Source organism: Polychytrium aggregatum (genome assembly GCF_025602895.1).
Source record: "Polychytrium aggregatum strain JEL109 chromosome Unknown BJ171scaffold_24, whole genome shotgun sequence".
Classification (NCBI taxonomy): Eukaryota; Fungi; Chytridiomycota; class Chytridiomycetes; order Polychytriales; genus Polychytrium; species Polychytrium aggregatum.
This window is the reverse complement of record NW_026516226.1, coordinates 249,371-267,401: the sequence shown is the minus strand read 5'-3', so window position 1 is coordinate 267,401 and position 18,031 is coordinate 249,371. Positions and strand designations below refer to the sequence as shown.

The 18,031-nt window shown below is 56.6% G+C and overlaps 5 protein-coding genes across 5 annotated transcripts; 3 read left to right on the top strand and 2 right to left on the bottom strand.

The window, feature by feature from the left end:
- Positions 1-2,033: 2,033 nt before the first annotated feature.
- On the bottom strand, positions 2,034-3,691 carry BJ171DRAFT_144464 (uncharacterized protein). The gene has a single exon (XM_053105730.1). It carries the CDS (start codon positions 3,668-3,670, stop codon positions 2,159-2,161), a length of 1,512 nt encoding a protein of 503 aa, XP_052965553.1. The 5' UTR covers positions 3,671-3,691; the 3' UTR covers positions 2,034-2,158.
- A 178-nt stretch (positions 3,692-3,869) lies between these two features.
- On the bottom strand, positions 3,870-5,662 carry BJ171DRAFT_600030 (NRDE protein-domain-containing protein). The gene is made up of 2 exons (XM_053114976.1): positions 5,417-5,662; positions 3,870-5,291 (listed from the first exon to the last, which is right to left on the bottom strand). Exons 1-2 carry the CDS (start codon positions 5,458-5,460, stop codon positions 4,307-4,309), a joined length of 1,029 nt encoding a protein of 342 aa, XP_052965552.1. The 5' UTR covers positions 5,461-5,662; the 3' UTR covers positions 3,870-4,306.
- Positions 5,663-6,304: 642 nt separating this feature from the next.
- BJ171DRAFT_509715 (uncharacterized protein) lies at positions 6,305-11,078 on the top strand. Its single transcript, XM_053111422.1, has 15 exons — positions 6,305-6,592; positions 6,770-7,039; positions 7,254-7,402; positions 7,608-7,618; positions 7,783-7,861; positions 7,976-8,076; positions 8,301-8,448; positions 8,571-8,667; positions 8,807-8,867; positions 9,020-9,153; positions 9,249-9,364; positions 9,461-9,645; positions 9,787-9,971; positions 10,107-10,265; positions 10,648-11,078. Exons 1-15 carry the CDS (start codon positions 6,396-6,398, stop codon positions 10,850-10,852), a joined length of 2,097 nt encoding a protein of 698 aa, XP_052965551.1. The 5' UTR covers positions 6,305-6,395; the 3' UTR covers positions 10,853-11,078.
- A 723-nt stretch (positions 11,079-11,801) lies between these two features.
- BJ171DRAFT_475821 (uncharacterized protein) lies at positions 11,802-14,213 on the top strand (the record flags this gene model as incomplete). The annotated part of the gene is made up of 4 exons (XM_053108801.1): positions 11,802-11,984; positions 12,183-12,591; positions 12,734-13,234; positions 13,369-14,213. 4 exons carry the CDS (start codon positions 11,802-11,804, stop codon positions 14,211-14,213), a joined length of 1,938 nt encoding a protein of 645 aa, XP_052965550.1.
- A 916-nt stretch (positions 14,214-15,129) lies between these two features.
- BJ171DRAFT_460294 (uncharacterized protein) lies at positions 15,130-18,013 on the top strand. Its single transcript, XM_053108437.1, has 4 exons — positions 15,130-15,405; positions 15,628-16,039; positions 16,243-16,743; positions 16,902-18,013. Exons 1-4 carry the CDS (start codon positions 15,226-15,228, stop codon positions 17,714-17,716), a joined length of 1,908 nt encoding a protein of 635 aa, XP_052965549.1. The 5' UTR covers positions 15,130-15,225; the 3' UTR covers positions 17,717-18,013.
- Positions 18,014-18,031: the final 18 nt, after the last annotated feature.

The window sequence follows — 18,031 nt, the reverse complement described above, 5'->3', positions numbered from 1 at the left end:
TGTCAGCGAGACGAGGTAGCATATGCTCTGGAGCTTTATTCGTTTGTGATGTGCAGTTACGGCTCACCAGTTGCGGATGCAACCTTGGGCAGAGCGGTCCAAGCACAACTTTGTCCATCTGGCTTAGGTCAATGCAACCGATGGGGCAGATACTCAAACTCGGGAGCGTCGCTAAAGCTCTGTCGACGAGTTGAGGCTGCAATTCTCGAGCCGATATCTGTTCCGTTGCAAGCGTCGGCGGGGTCGGCTTCCGGGTGTGAGTCATTGTCGTCGGCCATGTCGAGCACAGCCAAGCTAATGTGGCCGCGCTCACCAGAGCGATCTGACGATAATTCTCGCCTGGGGCTGCTGCAATGCGACAAGCGAGCCAGAGGGCTTTGTCTGTGTCTGTCGGCATCTTCGGAATTATCGGCATAGTTGACATCGTCGGCGCATCGGCCAGGCGCTGCCGGGGCTGGGTCTGAGCCAGACCTGAAGAACTCTATCTCGTCAAACACGACATCCATGGTCGAGCCTTGGCGTCGTGGTGGTGGCAGATATTGGACGAGGAGGTGCATTGCGGTCGTTAGATGAGCACGGCAAAGGCCGGCTTCCGTTTAGTTTATGGATCGATGCATGTCTGCGAGGGTTCCCAGCCAATATAACACATTTATCGAATGCGTACCCGTCGTTGTTGACTGCGATCGCTTGGCGTGGTTGAAGATGCCCAGTCGTCTGCGAGTCGTCTTGCGAATCTGCATCGCCGGATGCATTCAGCAATCCTCACCATCCTAGCTTGATCAACTCTCGACTGACTTCACCATCAACTGAGATTCCGCCAAACCTAAAATACCTCGCCGCAGCAACCATTTTTCACTCGAAGTCCGCCCCCCTGGTCTCGTTGGGCTGAGCCAATGCACGCTGGCCAAGACTTACCAGTTTTGGGCTGGATCCGGACTTGGGTCTGGGCTGAACGCTGCTTCTTGGGCCTGTACCAGGCTCTCCTGCCCTGCATAGACAATCGTTCTGCCCTCCCAGTTTCTCGGGAATGTGTTGGCAGTCATACTGTTGTGGGTCTGGGTTGCGGTGCTGATGCTGATGCTGATGCTGATGCTGATGCTGATGCTGATGCTGATGCTGATGCTGATGCTGATGCTGATGCTGATGCTGATGCTGATGCTGATGCTGATGCTGATGCTGATGCTGATGCTGATGCTGATGCTGATGCTGTAGTCGCGACACTACCGGAATATCCTCAGTGCCATCAACGTAAATGATTCTTGATTCGATGCTGGGTCATATCACCATATCCTTCAGGGCTCTGCTCACGACAGCCAAGCCAAGCCAGAGCCACATGTTTTCCCTTTTCTGCGAGCCTTGAAATCGATGAAATCCATGGATCCTACCTCGCCACGGAGCCGGAGCCTGACTCCTGTCTTTGCCCACAGAGTTCATGGTTTGTGTCCGTGTCGATGGGGCCCAGGCGAGGATCCGCTGCCACCAAGCGGGATTGCTGCTCGATATACTCCAACAGTCGCCGGCGCTTCCACAGGCAATGAGAGCTTGTCTCTGGCAAGCTCGGACGGGTCATTTTAGATCAAGCGCACTTCTATCTTGGTACAAACATTGTTCTCTCAATTTGCGCTCGATGACTCATCGCTGACCCAATATCCACGCCATCATGTGAATCATATCGTCATGGGAAAGCTCGGCGCCCTCGGACCACCCTTGCTTTTGAGCAGTAGAATAGTCGGTTGTAGATGGTGACAAACGACGAAAGCGTGTGAAGGACGATGGGAATGATTGCGGACGGTAAGCGGGCGGTGTGCGAGGGTAGGGCAGAGAGTAAACTGGGAACTAAGGATCTAGAAAATAAGCGGAGGAGACAGAAAGCCAGAAAGTCTGCTTCTCGTTCTCCCTCCGCTCTCATTGACTTGTGGGGCTGCACACAGCTGCGATGATTATGGGGCAGCGCTACTCGGTATATCGAATGTGCTGAATGTCAAATCCTGCATCACTTGGTCATTGTCGCTGCACAAGAACTACTTTGAAAGCTCGCTGTTTGGTATTTCAGACTCAGGGATGCAGAAGGCGGGATTGCTTGGCTGCTCTGCTCTGCTTGTATGGTCAGTGCTGTCACCTGGCTCTTGGAATGTGACAATCGGGAGCGACTCGGGGATCATGGCCGCCTTTCGAGTTCCTTGAAGGCCGATTCATGACCCTGGTCGGCGGACCTGCGGAACCAGGAGATGGCGGTGTCGATGTCCTCAGGGACACCGCGACCAAGTTGGTAGCAGTTACCGAGCCACCATTGCCCGTATCGATTGCCTTGCTCAGACGATTTGCGGAACCATTCAAGTGCTTTGGCGTAGTCCCTGGTGACTCCATGTCCATTGTAGCAGCAACAACCAACGATCCACTGCCCGTACGAGTTGCCTTGGTCGGCCGACTTGCTGTACCCCTCGAATGCCTTTTTCCAGTCCCTCGATACTCCCCCGCCGCATCGATAGCAGCTTCCGATCCAGAACTGGCTGTCGCTGTGTCCGTCATCGGCGAGCGGTTCAAAGATTCCTGCTGCCTTTGTTCGGTCCTCAGTAGTTCCGAATCCAAAGAACACACACACAGCCATGAGATGTCTGCACAACCAGTTTCGGTCCGATCCGAGCTGACAGAGATTGAAGAACTTGCAGGCTGTGCGTGAGTCGGACTTGATGTTGTTCCAAACCGATGCGAGACATTCCGACTCTCCGAGTTTGAACTCGTCCGATTGGTTGTCTCGGATGATCTTGATACCCCTCTGTTCGTCTCGCTCAGTTCCTCGGCCGAGGTAGTGCATCCAGCCGACCATGTGGGTGGCGATGGGTTTAATGACTGGATCGGTGGACTGGGTGGCGACTTCCTGCCAGCGAGCGAGGGCATCAGCATCGCTCTGTTCGGTGCCGTGTCCAATGAACGAGAACCAGGCTCGCAGGAACGTGATGTGGAGTCGACCATCTTCGCTGCCTTGATCTTCAGCCTTGGAGTACCACTCGATGGCTATGTTGTAATCTTGATCGACGCCTTCACCGCCCTCATAGCAACCGCCGAGAGCGATTTGGCCCTGAGAGATTCCGCGATCTGCAAGACTGCGGTACAGCTCGGTGGCTTTGGTGTGGTCTTGGTCGACTCCATGACCGTTGCGATAACACTCGGCCAGTTCGAGCTGTGCCATGGAATGATCAACTTCAGCTGCATTCTTAAGATGGCGGACGATTTGATTATGGGTAGTCACCCGGTCAGATTCATCCGCAGACTGCTGCTTGTCGAGATCGACTTGAAGAATCCGTGCCAAGAAGTAGGAGGCGGCAGCATTGCCCTGCTCTGCCCGATCTTCCAGCCAGGATCGGTCGGCTGTGGCTTGATCCTCGCAGTGCAGCGAGAGGGCAATCTGGTCGCTCGGTGTGAGGCCGATCCGTAGCTGGCCGTCTGGATGGCACAATCCTGCACTCTGACACCACCTGTGGAAGTGAGGCACCTTGAAGCTCAGGAGAGACTGGGCTCGTTTGCATACTCGAAGGAGGGTCTTGATTGTGTTCAAGTCGAGTGCGAGTTGGAAGCTGTCGTTGCAGCAGAAGATGGTGAAGATGTCTTGGTTGTGTTTGAGTGAGAGTCGAGTGATGTCGAGGGAGGAGGACATGGTACTGGCAGTCATGGCGAGCAATCGAAGAGCGAGGACGAAGCAAAGCTCTGCAGGGAACGAGCCGGGGGAACGAAGGAGAGCAGGGCAAAGCCATCCGCCCAACCACAAGCCACACCCATGAATGAATCATGTGATGGTCCGGGGGGGGGTTGACCAGGAACTCGAAGGCAACTCAGAACAGGACGCTGCCCATCGTCCAGGAGCTCAAGCGCACGGAGCAGATAATGTTGATTGCCAGCGTGCTCAAACACACTGTGAGGTTGAACAAATAGCTCGTTACAGCGGGTCTCTGCTGAAACGAGATGCCCCATTGAGTCAGGCTCTCACTTTCTGGGTCCGGAATACACCCCAATACATCGTCCATCATGGCCAAGTGTGCTCACGATGCAAGTCGATCGTTGCCAAAAGAGATCCACAAGATATATTCAAGACAGTGCCTCAAAGCCAACAACAATTAGTCGTTGATGTGCCGAACGCTCAGGAACACCGCTGTCCCGTCTTGTTCTGAACAAGCTGTACTTTCCGGCACTCATCAAAGTGCTACGCTGTTTTGTGAACAGCGCCATTGAATTTAGTGGCTGCTTGCTTCTCGGCGGCTGGATTCACCAATCGAATTGGTCCGACATCGACACCTGTTCATAGGATCGATCAAGCCGCCGTAAACCGAATTATTTCGGTGAAATTGCCCTCGATGATGCTCTCCTGTCCCGTGGCCTCGTCAACGACGACCTTGTATCGATCTCGCTCGACAAAGGTGCCATTCCCATCTCGATCGATGAGCACGATGGTCTGGGTTCTTGTTCCGTAGCTTTGGTTGGGCATGCACCGGCGGTCGATACACACGGCCGAGAGCAGTCGCTCTAGATTGTAGTTGAACATACGCTTGGGAAGCAGCTCTGCAGACTCGACCTGGGCGGTGTCGCTCAGAACGTCGAGGAGCTTCTCAATCAGCTGTTCCTGCGATTCGCAGCCGACTAAAGGATCAGTTGGGTACAGCAGGGCCTCGACCTCGGCTTTGGCCTTTCGAACTTTGGGCCATACATCATCGTCCGAGTCGGGAAAGAGCATTCCGTTGCTCATGCCATAGACAGCCGAGTTGGCCAGGGGAATGGGCGCCGGCGAATTCCACACCGCATGGCCAGACTGGCCAGCTTTGCGGTTGCTGATGTGAAACATGGAGCCGTGGATGTCTCCAACGACCAAGTTGAAGCCGTTGTATCGATGGGCATCGGGAGAGAGCCGGGTCAGATACTCCTCTGGGGACGCGGCCTGCTCTGGTTCGGCCGTCAGAAACCGACCTACCAAATGCCCCCGCGACTGGGCTATAGTCGAAACAAGATGCGGGGGCTCGCGATAGTTGGTGATGAAAGCGAATCGGCCGTCGGTGGTAACGCCGAGCCAGGTTCCGTTTGGGTCGCCACCAGGCGAAGTGACATCGGGCGACGCTGCTTCTTTGGTTTCTGCCGTCGCTTCCGCTGCCGTCGCCGTTGCTGAGGAGCCTTGGCTGGGAGGTGCCTTGAGGGGGAAGTTGAATCCAAAGTCGATGCCGCCGATAACGTGCGGATTCTGCGGCCAGACCCCGGCTCGACGAGCAGGGCGAGTTATATATTCGTCTCGATTCGCGGCGATGACCCTGGGTGTGATGAAATCGATCATGGCTATTGTTACGCTGCTGCATGGCTGATGAGCGGGCGAAGAGCATGCCGATCGATGCAGCACCCACGCTGCCGACCAGACAGACGCGGCGGATGGACTCACAGTTTGTAGACGGGATGGTTTAGAGTGAAGAAGATGATGCACATCGTGGGTTCAGGATGGATCTGGTCGTGGCTGAGATGTTGGACCTGAACAGGCGATGATAATGGCGAGAGGCGGCGATATGATGATTGGAGAAATCCGGAATGTGGAGGTGGAGCAACAGAGGAGCAATGCGCAGGAAGAGCGGTGCCGGATGGTCGCAGGAAAGTTGGGGGTTGGCAGCCCCAGGCGCAAAATGCACATGGGTTTCCGAGCGGGATCCGGTTCGAGGCTGGGTTTCTGGAAACCACCGTCGGTCAGGAGGCCGGACTTGCCTGTCCAGAGGCAGCTCGCCGGGTATTTGTATGGCCCCGGCGAGATCGCCTCAAGGCCCGGCAAGTTCGGCTGGTCTCGCTTGGTCGGGCATGGTGTCGTAGTCGTATATGAGATGTCGTAGTCGTATATCGGCGTTACAGCGTTTCCAAAATGAAATGGGACACCCCGTTTTGAGCCATGACAGGGGTTTTTCTGTGACCTGAATACACCCACCCACTCATTGCAATCATGGCCAATCACAACACCCTCAATTTCCGCATCGCTGCACTGCGACCTGTGGTCTTCACTCGGAGGATGCCAAAGTGATCTGTTCTATTTCTTATGGCTAGCTAGACGCATGCCATCGCATACTGCACTGACAAATTGGTTGTGGGCAGGTGTCCCATTTCCCACTGAATAGAGTGTGTCCCGTCTCCGATTTTGGTGCTATCATGGTTGCCCAGGACGGATGGAGTCACGCGATCTGGCACATGGGCGCACGTGATTGTTCTCGCTGGCGAGCGAGAGCGCCATGCCGAGAACAGAGATCCATCCCAGATTCATAGGTCGGCTCGCTGTCTCTGCTCAACCGCCGGGCTCTCCTGGTCAACCACAGCGCCGCATCTCGACGATATTCCCTCGGCAATTCACAAGCATCGGTGCTTCCGTTGCTCCTGCTGTATCCATGAACCTCGAAGCGGTTTCTTCAGATGCCTGGGCTAGGGCTGTGCCAATCCTCAAGGACGCAACCGTCTACATCGACAACGAAGCCGCACAAGTCGTCAAGTGGACACACCCAGGCGGCGCTCACCAGCTGCTTGCGCTTGGCCCGGCATCGATCCGGTCGCTTGAATCGGCAGTCGAGGACCAAGGGAAGCTCAGGTAACGACGATCGATGTCGCATCCCGCTGATATCACCTGCCACATCCGACCTGTATTGCCGCTCTCGTCGACAATGTGTCTCCTTCGGTCAGCGGCCCAGCCTCCTCCGATCTCGATGGCATGAATCCGGGCCTTGGCTGGTCGGCATCGCCTAACCCCGTTCGTTGTCGATTCCAGGCTCCCAAAGTCGACCCGGGTTGTCTTTATTGTCTCGAAGCATCTGGCGCTATACGAATTTGTGATCCGCGAGGTTCTGTTGTCGTGCTCGTACCATGAGTGCTTCATCATCACATCGCTTCCGCTGCACGCGCAGGAGGTCGAGCTTCTCCAAGATACGTCGCTGTGCGAGTATTTTGACAATGCTGGTGTCCAGAGATCCAGTACAACAGACTATTTTTCGGCTGTCGAGGATGTGGTCTACATGTGGATGACCCAGAGCATCAACAAGTGAGTGTTGAGCAAGCCGAGACTCAATTGTCGATGTACTAGTCGGTATATGCCTTTGCAATTCCACTTGTCTGGCGTCAGCATACCTTTGAACAGGAGTTGCTGCCGACTTGGACACCGGCCGAGTCCCTGAACACCGACCGAGTCCCTGAACTGTCTCAGCAGCGCCGCAGTCTAGTTCTAATCGTGCCGCCCCATTGCCATCGACGTCAAGATTCGAGCCCAGCTTCAACGGCTCTGTCACAATCAAGATCGAGCACATTCCGCTCCTATGGGCATCGATCACGAGCGATGTCTTTGTTGTTCCTTCGGCAGTCGAGCTCTTTCCGACACTAAAGCCTGGGCCGCTCTCGTCCTCCGCCGGTATGTTTCGGTAGTGCGGGTCGCTCAGATCAATCAAGGGAGCAGACTACAAATTAGTCGATCGCCACCGCGAGCTGTGGTGATCGAAAGTGCAACATGCATGGCGTCCCGGCTGGTGGCACCGGTATTGCCTCTGCTCATCATCCTCGCTCCGGATCGCTGCGTTGCATCTGTGTTTCCAACCATACCCATTCGGCAACCACAGATGCACATGAGGTAGGGACATCCAAACGCACTTCAGCTGGGACTCTCGGGCCATAGTGTCATCCATCTCAACAAGCACATCAGCGCCTGTCTGTGCGGCTCGATCAGATTCGCTCATCCCGATTCATCTCCATCGGGACATTGATCGTCTCTATGCTGGAATGGTCTCCAAACAGATCAACGCCCGCCACTTCAGCCACTCTTTGTCGACAATCCTGGACTCGCTCAACCTCCGAGAGGAGTTTTATGTGCTTGGTGAGCAACTGTCAACCTGACCGCTTCACGTCTGGCACCGGACTTGTGCTACTGGATCAATATCTTTGTATCGTATGGCGTCTGACACATATCGGATTCGCCTCGACTCCACAGGCGAGACCTCAAAGCGGATCGCCAAAAGTGTAATAGCCAACTCCTCGTTGGCTGCAAGAAGGTCGTCCGACCGCAATGTCGCTGTAATTTTGATAGATCGGGTAGGTGGAGATCAGCCAGCAGAGCTCGCTTGCATTGGCCCGCAGCCGATGTACCGGCGACCGAGGCTATCCAGTCGGCTGTCACGCCATGCCCCCCGCTCGTCGTCGGCGTTTGGTGTGTGCTTTCCCCAGTGCTGCTCGCAGACAAATCAAGTGCCGTCTTTGCGGGTTGATGCTGCATTCGTGCTCTTGTTTAATTTCTGCTCATGGACACGTGCACCCAGAACCTGGATCTGGTCTCGCCGATGCAGCACTCGGAAAACATCTTGGATCAGCTATACCAGGTCTTCCCCAGGGTCACGCCGTGCTCGGTGGATATTGCCATTCCGGCGGAGCAGCTGCTGGATGATGCGCCTGAATTGTCTGATACCGGTGAGTAGTCTGTATTCTCCTCGTGCTGGCCCCGAGGCTGTGTTCGGTTCAGGGCTTTGATCTCGGTGTGGCATTAGCGCCTCGCTCTAGGACCTGCTAACGACCATCCGTCACCTCCATAGCGGTCTTTTCTCTGGCCCACGGGATGAGCGTGGACTCTACTGGTCTTCTTGATGAACTGACCGCGCTTTCTCAGAAGGAAGCGCTTGGCTTGATTCGGTAAGCATATCGCACCCTCCCTTCATAGTTTCCTGCTTTTTCTGATTGTATCCGCCGTGTGGCAATCTCAGCTGCCGTTGGAGCCGCAGCACGATGTATATTTGCTCTCTAACGGAGGCATCATATTTCCGATCCAAAGCAACCGATTGATGGACATTGTCCAGCACCAGAATCTGGCGCTGCCAAATGCAGCAGCCAAGGTAATGTGCTGATCTGTATACCGCCTTTGTGTGTCTATCTGCCTCTGCTTCTGCCCTGTGGAGTGCTATTGTGCGGATCAGCCGTTACCAGGGTTGTGTATTAACTTGGCTTTACGGGCCTGATATAATTGCATCATCGTATTCTCCTCCAGGGAACCCGAGCTCTGACGCCGACAGAGTTGCATGCTATACTGCAGACGATCATGCAACAAGACAATGCCTTCGTCTACGAAAACAGCGCGTTTCTGCAGACGCTGGCGGCTGCTGTCGCTGTGATCATCAAAACGTAAGCAGCGCATTCGTGGCCGGCTGGTACAAGTCGACTGAGTCTAACGCTATCGGTTGGGTGGACCACCATCATGGACGGGGGGGCGAAGCTAGTCGCTCGAGCAACTGGAGCGATCTCCTTGGCATCGAGAAAACCACCATGCTTGCACTTTCCGAGACAATGGACTCGAGTGTGGTCATCCAGCAGATCGCCAGCATGCTTCCGAGAGGTAGGAGCTAGTGCAGTGCAAGGACGCAGCGTTGGTGACAACCCATCCTGCCCTGACGAGTGCTGCTCTTTAACGCCGCGGCTCTGGTACTTGCAGGCGACGGTCGATCTCAGTTTACGTTGGAGGATACGCTCGACTTTACGATCCTGGTCCATGCCCTCGTTGGCAGCACTGTATCATTCAGTGCCCGCGATGAGCAGACCCTCAAGGAGGCCTTCAAGCGAGCACTCCTGGGTCCAGCCCAGCCTCACGCACAGGCCAAGCCAAAGCAACCCTCGACCGTGAGTTGACATGCAACTCTGCTCCTGTTGTCGAGCGGAGCCGAGCCGAGCCGGTCAGTGATGTGGCAGTGTTCGTAAGCGATACAGTCTTGCAGACCTGACCAACAAGTGAATCTCTGGCTTTCATGATGGGGACACCAGGATGGCTGGGAAACCGACTGGGATGTCGACTTTGACTCGCATCTGGAGTCCTTTGGCGATTCCCAAGAGTACGAGAGCCCACAGAGGAACTCGCCACAGGCGGCCGAGGTCGATCGGTGGATCCGAGATACGTTCAGCACTCTCAAGCGGATCCGAGCGGCCCGCAGCGAGCTCAAGCACTTTCAGTAAGGCTTCCGACGACTGGGCGTGGTCCCTTTCTTGCAGCTCGATCGCTTTCCGAGTTACTGGCTCGTACTCAGTTCTCACCATCGACAATGTTGGTGCCCGCGACTCTCATCCCTGCCGCCTCGAACCATCAGCTCCGTGCTGGATCCGTCCTCGGCCGAGCTGTACAAGCCTCTGGTCCAGCAAGTGATGGAGACAATCTTCAAGGGCCGCCCTCCGCCCGGGCAGCCCGATGTGTCCGATCTCACACACGTTCCCTATCCAGGCAGCGTTATTGGCGGATTCAGCTTTAGGTTTGTGCATGCAATCCCTCGGTCATATCGGACTGGCCGCTGCAAAGTTGATCGGCTGATAGAGAGGAGCTGGGCGATGCGACCGGCAATGAGTCCGGGTGATGCGTTGACATCCGGCCTTGGACCTCTGGTGTCGCTCGTCCATGTCTGCTGCGTCTGCGCCGCCTCTCGGTCTCTCGTCTGCTGCGGTGCGTTGGGCCCGCCAAAGCCAGATTGTTTCGCTGGGACCGCATCCTTGAAGTGTGTTGGCTCATCGCATTGACCACATGCAACCGTTTGCACCCACCCGCTCTGCCATCCACCGTCTTGCCTCTCGCTGTCCCGCTGTCCTGCTGTCCTGCCTCTGCCCACCACCACCCATCCCAACGACGCCGCCCCTCAGCCGTCTTCTCGGAGGTGCGCCCCACCCGTCGCAGTTCTCGAGCATGATTGTCGTGGTCGTTGGGGGCGTGACCTTTGCGGAGGCCAACCTGATCCGCGGCATAGCCCTCCAGAACGAGGTCTCGAGTATCCTCGTTGGGGGAACCGACATTGCAACGAGCCGATCTGTCTTTTCGCGGCTCTTCACGCATCCGCCGGGGCTGTGAATTGGGCTGGCAAGATGATCTGGCTTTCGCCGGCATGTGGTGCATGCGATCCTGCTGACGAGGACGGAAGAGCGGCAAGGGGGGCGGGGCTCCTGTTTGCGAGGGGGGGGGCAAGGAGCAAGGCTGTGTCAGAGGACGCCCTTTGCCGCGACTGCTCCTGGCACGGTGGCAGCGCAGACACAGCCGGGGTAATACAGACACCGCAAAAATCCCTCACCACAACAAGGACTCGGCCAGTCGGCAGCGTTGTGTGATGTGTTCTGTGTGTTGTGTGATGTGTGATGTGTTCTGTGCTGTGTGTTGTGTGCTGTGTGCTGTGTTCTGTGTGTGGATTCTGTGTCGCTGCTGCACAGCGAATGGCATCATCCCATCCAAGCGGGACTCGGCCAACCATGGCGGCCTGGTCCGGATCGTCCGCCGATCGCATCGCAGTCAGCATCCGTCATGCATCCACGCCACCCGCAAGTGCCCATGTCTCTCGGGCCTTGTCGTCCTCCCCAAGGCCCGGTCGGTGCGCTCGTTTTGCTGTCCCCAGACGCGCTCCTCGCTGCGTCCGCCCACCACCCGCATGTCGCACATGCCAGCAATGAGTCAGGTATGATCGAGCCCATGCCATGCCGTCGCACAGCGGGCTGTCTCGCTCCGCGACACCTCAATAAATACAGATCCGGTCCCGGGGCCGCCCAAGCATCCATGTGCTGCGAGAGCCGTCGTTGTTGCTGCGTCATATCTGCCAGACGGCATACTCTCCCTCTCTCATCGGTCTTGTCTCCTGGGGGCCGCCATATAAGCTTCGAACATATTTCGCTATCTCAAACCTTCCACCAGTCTCACCAAATGTAAGCAGTGTCAAAAGCAAAGTAACTCGGAGTGTCTGAGCACCTGTTTCCCAGGCATGTCTATCACGACTCGGTCTCATGTACCCCGCACATCACCCCAGATCGCAGTCATGAAAGCATCATCGGCGACTCTCGCCTTGCTGGCCGCTAGCACCTTGGCTCCATCGGTCCTGGGCCAGCAGAACCTCCCGGGCAAGTGGGATGTCATCGGAAACACGGGTGTCACTTGCATCCACTTGATTCTCCTTCCGAACGAGCGCTTCTTGTGCATGGAGCGACCCCATCCTTTCCCTGTAAGTCGGTGCTTGCTTCCTGGAGTACCTGCATTGGTCCTATGCTTATCTCTCACAGCCCCTTGGTGGGAACGCTGCTGTTGCCTCGGTGGACCCGGCAGACTGGATGCCGCCTTCATCAACCCTGTGATTTGTGGCAAGCTCTCGCATCTAATCAGCATCACCGCCTTCCTCGTTCTCCTTCCCGCACCGCTCTAGTACCAACCAAACCAAAACACCTTTGCTGGGAGCAAGTACCCCAGTCTCACTGTCGAGCTCGATCCCTCCAAGTACACGGGCGATCCCAACTCCAATCTGTACCAGGTCACTCCCAAGATGGACTACAGTCCCTTCTGCGGCCACCACGTGCAGATGGCCGACGGCAACGTCTTTGTCGTCGGCGGTGACAAGTCAACCATCATCCCAGACAACGGCAACTCGTACGAGCTCGATGGCCACAACATGAGACGTATCTACCGCCCTTGCCCCGCCGGTGCCACCAACTGCACGATCGGCACCTGGGACCTCTCGATGGGTCCCATGAGCACCAAGCGCTGGTATCCCACTGCCGTTACTCTCTATGATGGCAATATCTTTTTCCTCTCCGGCAGCAACCTCAACATTGACCGTGAGTAGTCCGTGGATTTGCGGGAGATCTTGTTCGGCGCGCCCTTGCAATCCAAACCTGGAGGAGAGCCGGAGCAATTCGCTCAGTCCGATCCTGGCCGCCACTGATGAACTATATTTCCTCATTCCGCTCCAAATTCCAGTCGATAGCCCCAGTACCTGGGACCCTGTCGGCAACGACAACCCCACCTATGAGTACTACCCCTCCAAGCCCGGAACTTGGCCCCGCCCTCTGGACATCCTTATCAAGAACTACCCCTACTCGCTCTTCCCCACCGTCTTCCAGCTTCCCTCCAAGAAGGTCTTTGTCTTTGTCGCCAACGAGACAATGCTCTTTGATACCGCGACCGATACACATGACTACAACAACCCCAGCATCCCTCCCAAGGTCCCTTCGATGCCTGCCAACATCACCAACGACCACCAGCCCTGGATCTATCCCTATACCTCGCACTCGATCATGCTTCCCCTCAAGCCCCCGAACTATGAAGCGAATATCCAGATTTGTGGTGGCAGCAAGAAGAGCACACCCGATGCCTCGAACATGTGCATCAGCATCAACCCCGACTCTCCCAACCCCACCTGGACCACCAAGAACCCTCTGCTGACTCCTCGTCTGATGATTGACGGTGTCATCATGGCCGGTAAGAATCATGCGCGTGTACATTCGTCATCTGCATGTCTTGCGATAAGCTTTGCGTGCTCTCGTTCGAGCCTGTATTCGTTGGTCATGTACTCTGCTGTATGCTGACTCTGTATTCCGAACGCGCTGCTCTAGACGGCAAGATTCTGTACACCAATGGCGGTGCGTGGGGCCAGGCTGGTGGCAACGCCGGTCAAGCCATGTACGCTCGTGGACCCAACTTCCAGTCCGAGATCTACGATCCCGATACCGACACCCACACGCCTGTCGCTTCGTACTCCATCGTCCGGATGTACCACTCCGTGGCTCTGCTGGCTCCTTCGGGTTACATCTACACCGCCGGATCTGAGATGCAGAACATCTTCGACATTTGGGGCAACACCGATGTCGCCAACCTCTCATCCATCTGCAGCCCCGACAACCCAATGTACAACACCAGCGCTGGCATCACCGACAAGAGCGGCGTGCTGATGGACATGACCCAGTGCACATCGCCCTTTGGAACCAAAATGGAGCGATTCACTCCCCCTTACCTGTTGACCGGCAACCCTCGACCGGTCATCACCAGCGCTCCCTCCAATGCCACCTACGGTTCCTCGATTGCCTTCAAGCTCAATCCCTCGGCCGTCGATGGCACCAAGATTGACAAGGTTCACTTTGTTCGGTATGCCTCGACCACCCACCAGACCAACAGCGACCAGCGCCTTGTCGTGTTGAACATCCTTGGCCAGACTTCAGACACCATCTATGTCCGTCTCCCTCCCAACGGTTCTGTGGCCCCTCCTGGCAACTGGATGCTGTTTGCTCTCTCTGGCGGCGTCCCCTCAGTTGCAGCCACGGTTCTGTTTGGTCCTGGTGCCCAGACCGACGTCTCCATTCCCCCAGGTGCCTCCAAGTCTGGTGCCAGCTCAATCTTCGGTGCAAATTTTTTTGCCGTTGCTGTTGTCCTTCTTGGCACACTAATGGCTTCGCTGATCTAGTTGGTTGGCTCATGTGGCTCAACGCTTTCTGTTGCCGTGCGTCCGCTTCCTCACGAGATGGTGCGGGCGACTCTATGCTTGTTACAACTGCGGGTGTAAGAAAAGCAAGGACAGTGTCCGTTTTGGGATCAGCTGTTCGATTTCCCCCCGTCTTGGTTGGCAATATACATTTTTTGATTTGGATTAGAGTGGAACATACGCGTTTGACGATATACCCAGTCAATCTCGATTGGCGACGATTAATCGGCGCACCGATATTGTGCCTCCCCGAGGGAGGCACTGGCATCGCGACGATGTGGAAGAATGGGCCCAGGTATCCGATCGCCTGGGCATTGCAGACGGTCGCTGTGGATGATGGAAGCGTGCGTGATATGTATGCAGGTTGAGTGCGGCATGGATATGGCACACTCCTCTCTCGCCTGATCCTTCCGACGGCAACAGCGAATATTCGGCAGTCTCCGGGCTGCTGTGTGGGCCGCCGGACACACCGCGACTATGCACATGTCGTGCGACATTAGCAGCCCAGGCAGCAGAGCCCCGAGCGAGCCAGGGGGATCAACTGGGGAGACTCCTGCTCACCGCTCAGCACCGAGCACTCCCGGCAACGGCGCCACACCATTGGGCACAGCACAAGCCCTTGTCTGTGGGGGCCGCTTGTCCGCCAGGCGCCGTGGCTGGCACGGCGGGTGACACTGTTGTCTCTGCGGCTCCACCACGGCAAGGGCTTGTGCACAGATCGAATGCCTCCAGCCCACAGCTGCGAGGCTTCACAGCAACAACGCTGCAGCCGCGGCGGCAAAGTCGCCCTGTCCCCGTGCTCCCCGCAAAAACCGAGCGTGTTTCTGTCCGTGGATGGGGGCGATGGCCCAAAGAAATCGTATATATTTTCGCAGGAGGTTTTGTCGCCTGGTCGGCCGGCTGTCGCTCCTCTTCCGCCGCTCGGGCCATCCTCCTGCTTCGTCGTCGCCGTCGCCGTCGCCTCTCACCACCTGCCCCGGCTCTCGTCGTCGCCATGACCAAGCTCCTCAACTGGCTCTCGCTCGCCGGCGCCTCGCTGGCCACCCTTGCTGCTGCCCAAAACACCACCAACGGCAAGTTCGAAATCATCGGCCAAACCGGTGTCGTCTGCATCCATCTGGCTCTGCTCCCGAACGAGCGCTTCCTGTGCATGGAGCGTCCCCACATCTGGCCCGTAAGTGTCCACTCTGCATCGGGCTCTGCCTTTGCCCTCGATCGGCGGCGTCCCTTGGCTCTGCTGCCGGGAGACTGTCGGTGCAGGATTGCTCTGCTGGTGCTGGTGCTGGTGCTGTTGCTGCTGCTGTTGCTGTTGCTGCTGCCTCCGCCCTTGTGATCCCCCTGTCTGTCCCGGCCCTCTGTGAACATGTCTTCTGAGCCGTCGCTCTCCTTCCTCCAGTATCCCTCCAACCCCATCACCGTCAACGATGGCAGACAGTATCCCTCGGTCTCCACCGAGCTGGACCCGTCCAAGTACAATGGCGACCCTAGCTCCATCCTCTACACTCTGACCCCGACCCTCGACATGAACCCCTTCTGCAGTCACCATGTCCAGCTGCCCGACGGCAACGTCTTCGTCGTCGGCGGTGACAACTTCACTGCCGACACCATCCGTGGCAATGCCATCCCTACCGATGGCCACTTTGCCCGCCGCCTCTTCAAGCCTTGCGCCGTCGGCGACACTTCTTGCGCTGGCGGAACCTGGGATCTCTCCATCGGCCCGATGACCACCAAGCGCTGGTACCCTACCTCTGCCACGCTCTATGATGGTACTGTCATCATTTTCTCTGGATCGAACAACAACATTATCTGTAAGTGTCCCGGTGCTTGTCCCCGGCCATCATTCATCGAGGGGGTCATGTCTGAATCTGTGTATCCATCGCTTCGACCACCGTTGCTGGCTCCGTATGTTGCCTGCCTTGGTCGTCGCCTTGGTCATCGCCTTGGCCGTCGCCTTGGTCGTTGCCTTTGCCCCTGGCGTGCCCTGACCTTGTCTTGCATTCCATTCACACAGTGGACAACCCCGGCACCTGGGACCCTGTCGGCAACGACAACCCCACCTATGAGTACTACCCCTCCAAGCCCGGAACTTGGCCCCGCCCCCTCAACATTCTGTCCAAGAACTACCCCTACTCGCTTTTCCCCACCGTCTTCCAGCTTCCCTCCAAGAAGGTCTTTGTCTTTGTCGCCAACGAGACAATGCTCCTGGACCCTGCTACCGACACCAACGACTACGGCAACCCGAGTGTCCCTGCCAAAATCCCTTCGATGCCTGCCAGCATCACCAACGACCACCAGCCCTGGATCTATCCCTATACCTCGCACTCGATCATGCTTCCCCTCAAGCCCCCGAACTATGAGGCTACCATTCTGATCTGCGGTGGCAGCAAGAAGAGCACACCCGATGCCTCGGACATGTGCATCAGCATCAACCCCGACTCTCCCAACCCCACCTGGACCACCAAGAACCCTCTGCTGACCCCTCGTCTGATGATTGACGGTGTCATCATGGCCGGTAAGTTTGAGTCTGCTTCTTAGACTCGTTATGTTCATCGCTGACAATAACGAGGATGGTCCCAGCAATGTCCATGATCCCATGATCACCGTAATCGCCGTTGGTCGCAGCGATAGTATAGCCGCTCACTCCTTTCATTCTCGCTGTCTTTCCTTCAGATGGCAAGATCCTGTACACCAACGGCGGCTCTTGGGGCCAGGCTGGTGGCAACGCCGGTCAAGCCATGTACGCTCGCGGACCCAACTTCCAGTCCGAGATCTACGACCCCGATACCGACACCCACACCCCCACTGCCAACTACCACGTTGTCCGCCTGTACCACTCCGTGGCTCTGCTGGCTCCTTCGGGATACATCTACACCGCCGGATCTGAGATGCAGAACGTCTTCGACATTTGGGGCAACACCGATGTCGCCAATGCTACCACCCCTTGCAGCCCGTTCAACGTTCCCCAGGGACAGCTCATGGACTTGACCAAGTGCACCTCACCCTTCGGTACCCAGATGGAGCGCTATACTCCCCCGTACCTCCAAACTGGCAAGCCCCGACCGGTCATCACCAGTGCTCCTTCTAGTGCCACCTACGGTTCCTCGATTGCCTTCAAGCTCAATCCCTCGGCCGTCGATGGCACCAAGATTGACAAGGTTCACTTTGTTCGGTATGCCTCGACCACCCACCAGACCAACAGCGACCAGCGCCTTGTCGTGTTGAACATCCTTGGCCAGACTTCAGACACCATCTATGTCCGTCTCCCTCCCAACGGTTCTGTGGCCCCTCCTGGCAACTGGATGCTGTTTGCTCTCTCTGGCGGCGTCCCCTCAGTTGCAGCCACGGTTCTGTTTGGTCCTGGTGCCCAGACCGACGTCTCCATTCCCCCCGGAGTCACCACCACTACCAGTGCTGGCTCCATTGTTGGTGCCAACCTGTTTGGCCTCCTCTTGGCTCTGGCCACCGCGTTCATCGCCCTCTTGTAATAGGCTGATGTCATTGCTGGCTGGGAGTGGCGACTGGATGGACACATGTCTGGCGCCTCAGTCCGCTCACCCTCCCATCGGCTCATATATTTCCCTCACCGATGTGTATCTTTCATCGGCATATTTACGGACCCCTCAACTCTAGACAAGGGAAAGCGGCGGTCAGATTGCATTGATCCCAGTTGCTTGAGAGCTACTATGACATGCATTTCTCTTTCTTCAGCCTCTTGGATACTCGCCATTCGCTGGCCGCCGGCTCTACCTCCTCCACAAATACACTCCTTTTCTCTATCACAGCATGAATCATTGTACAGA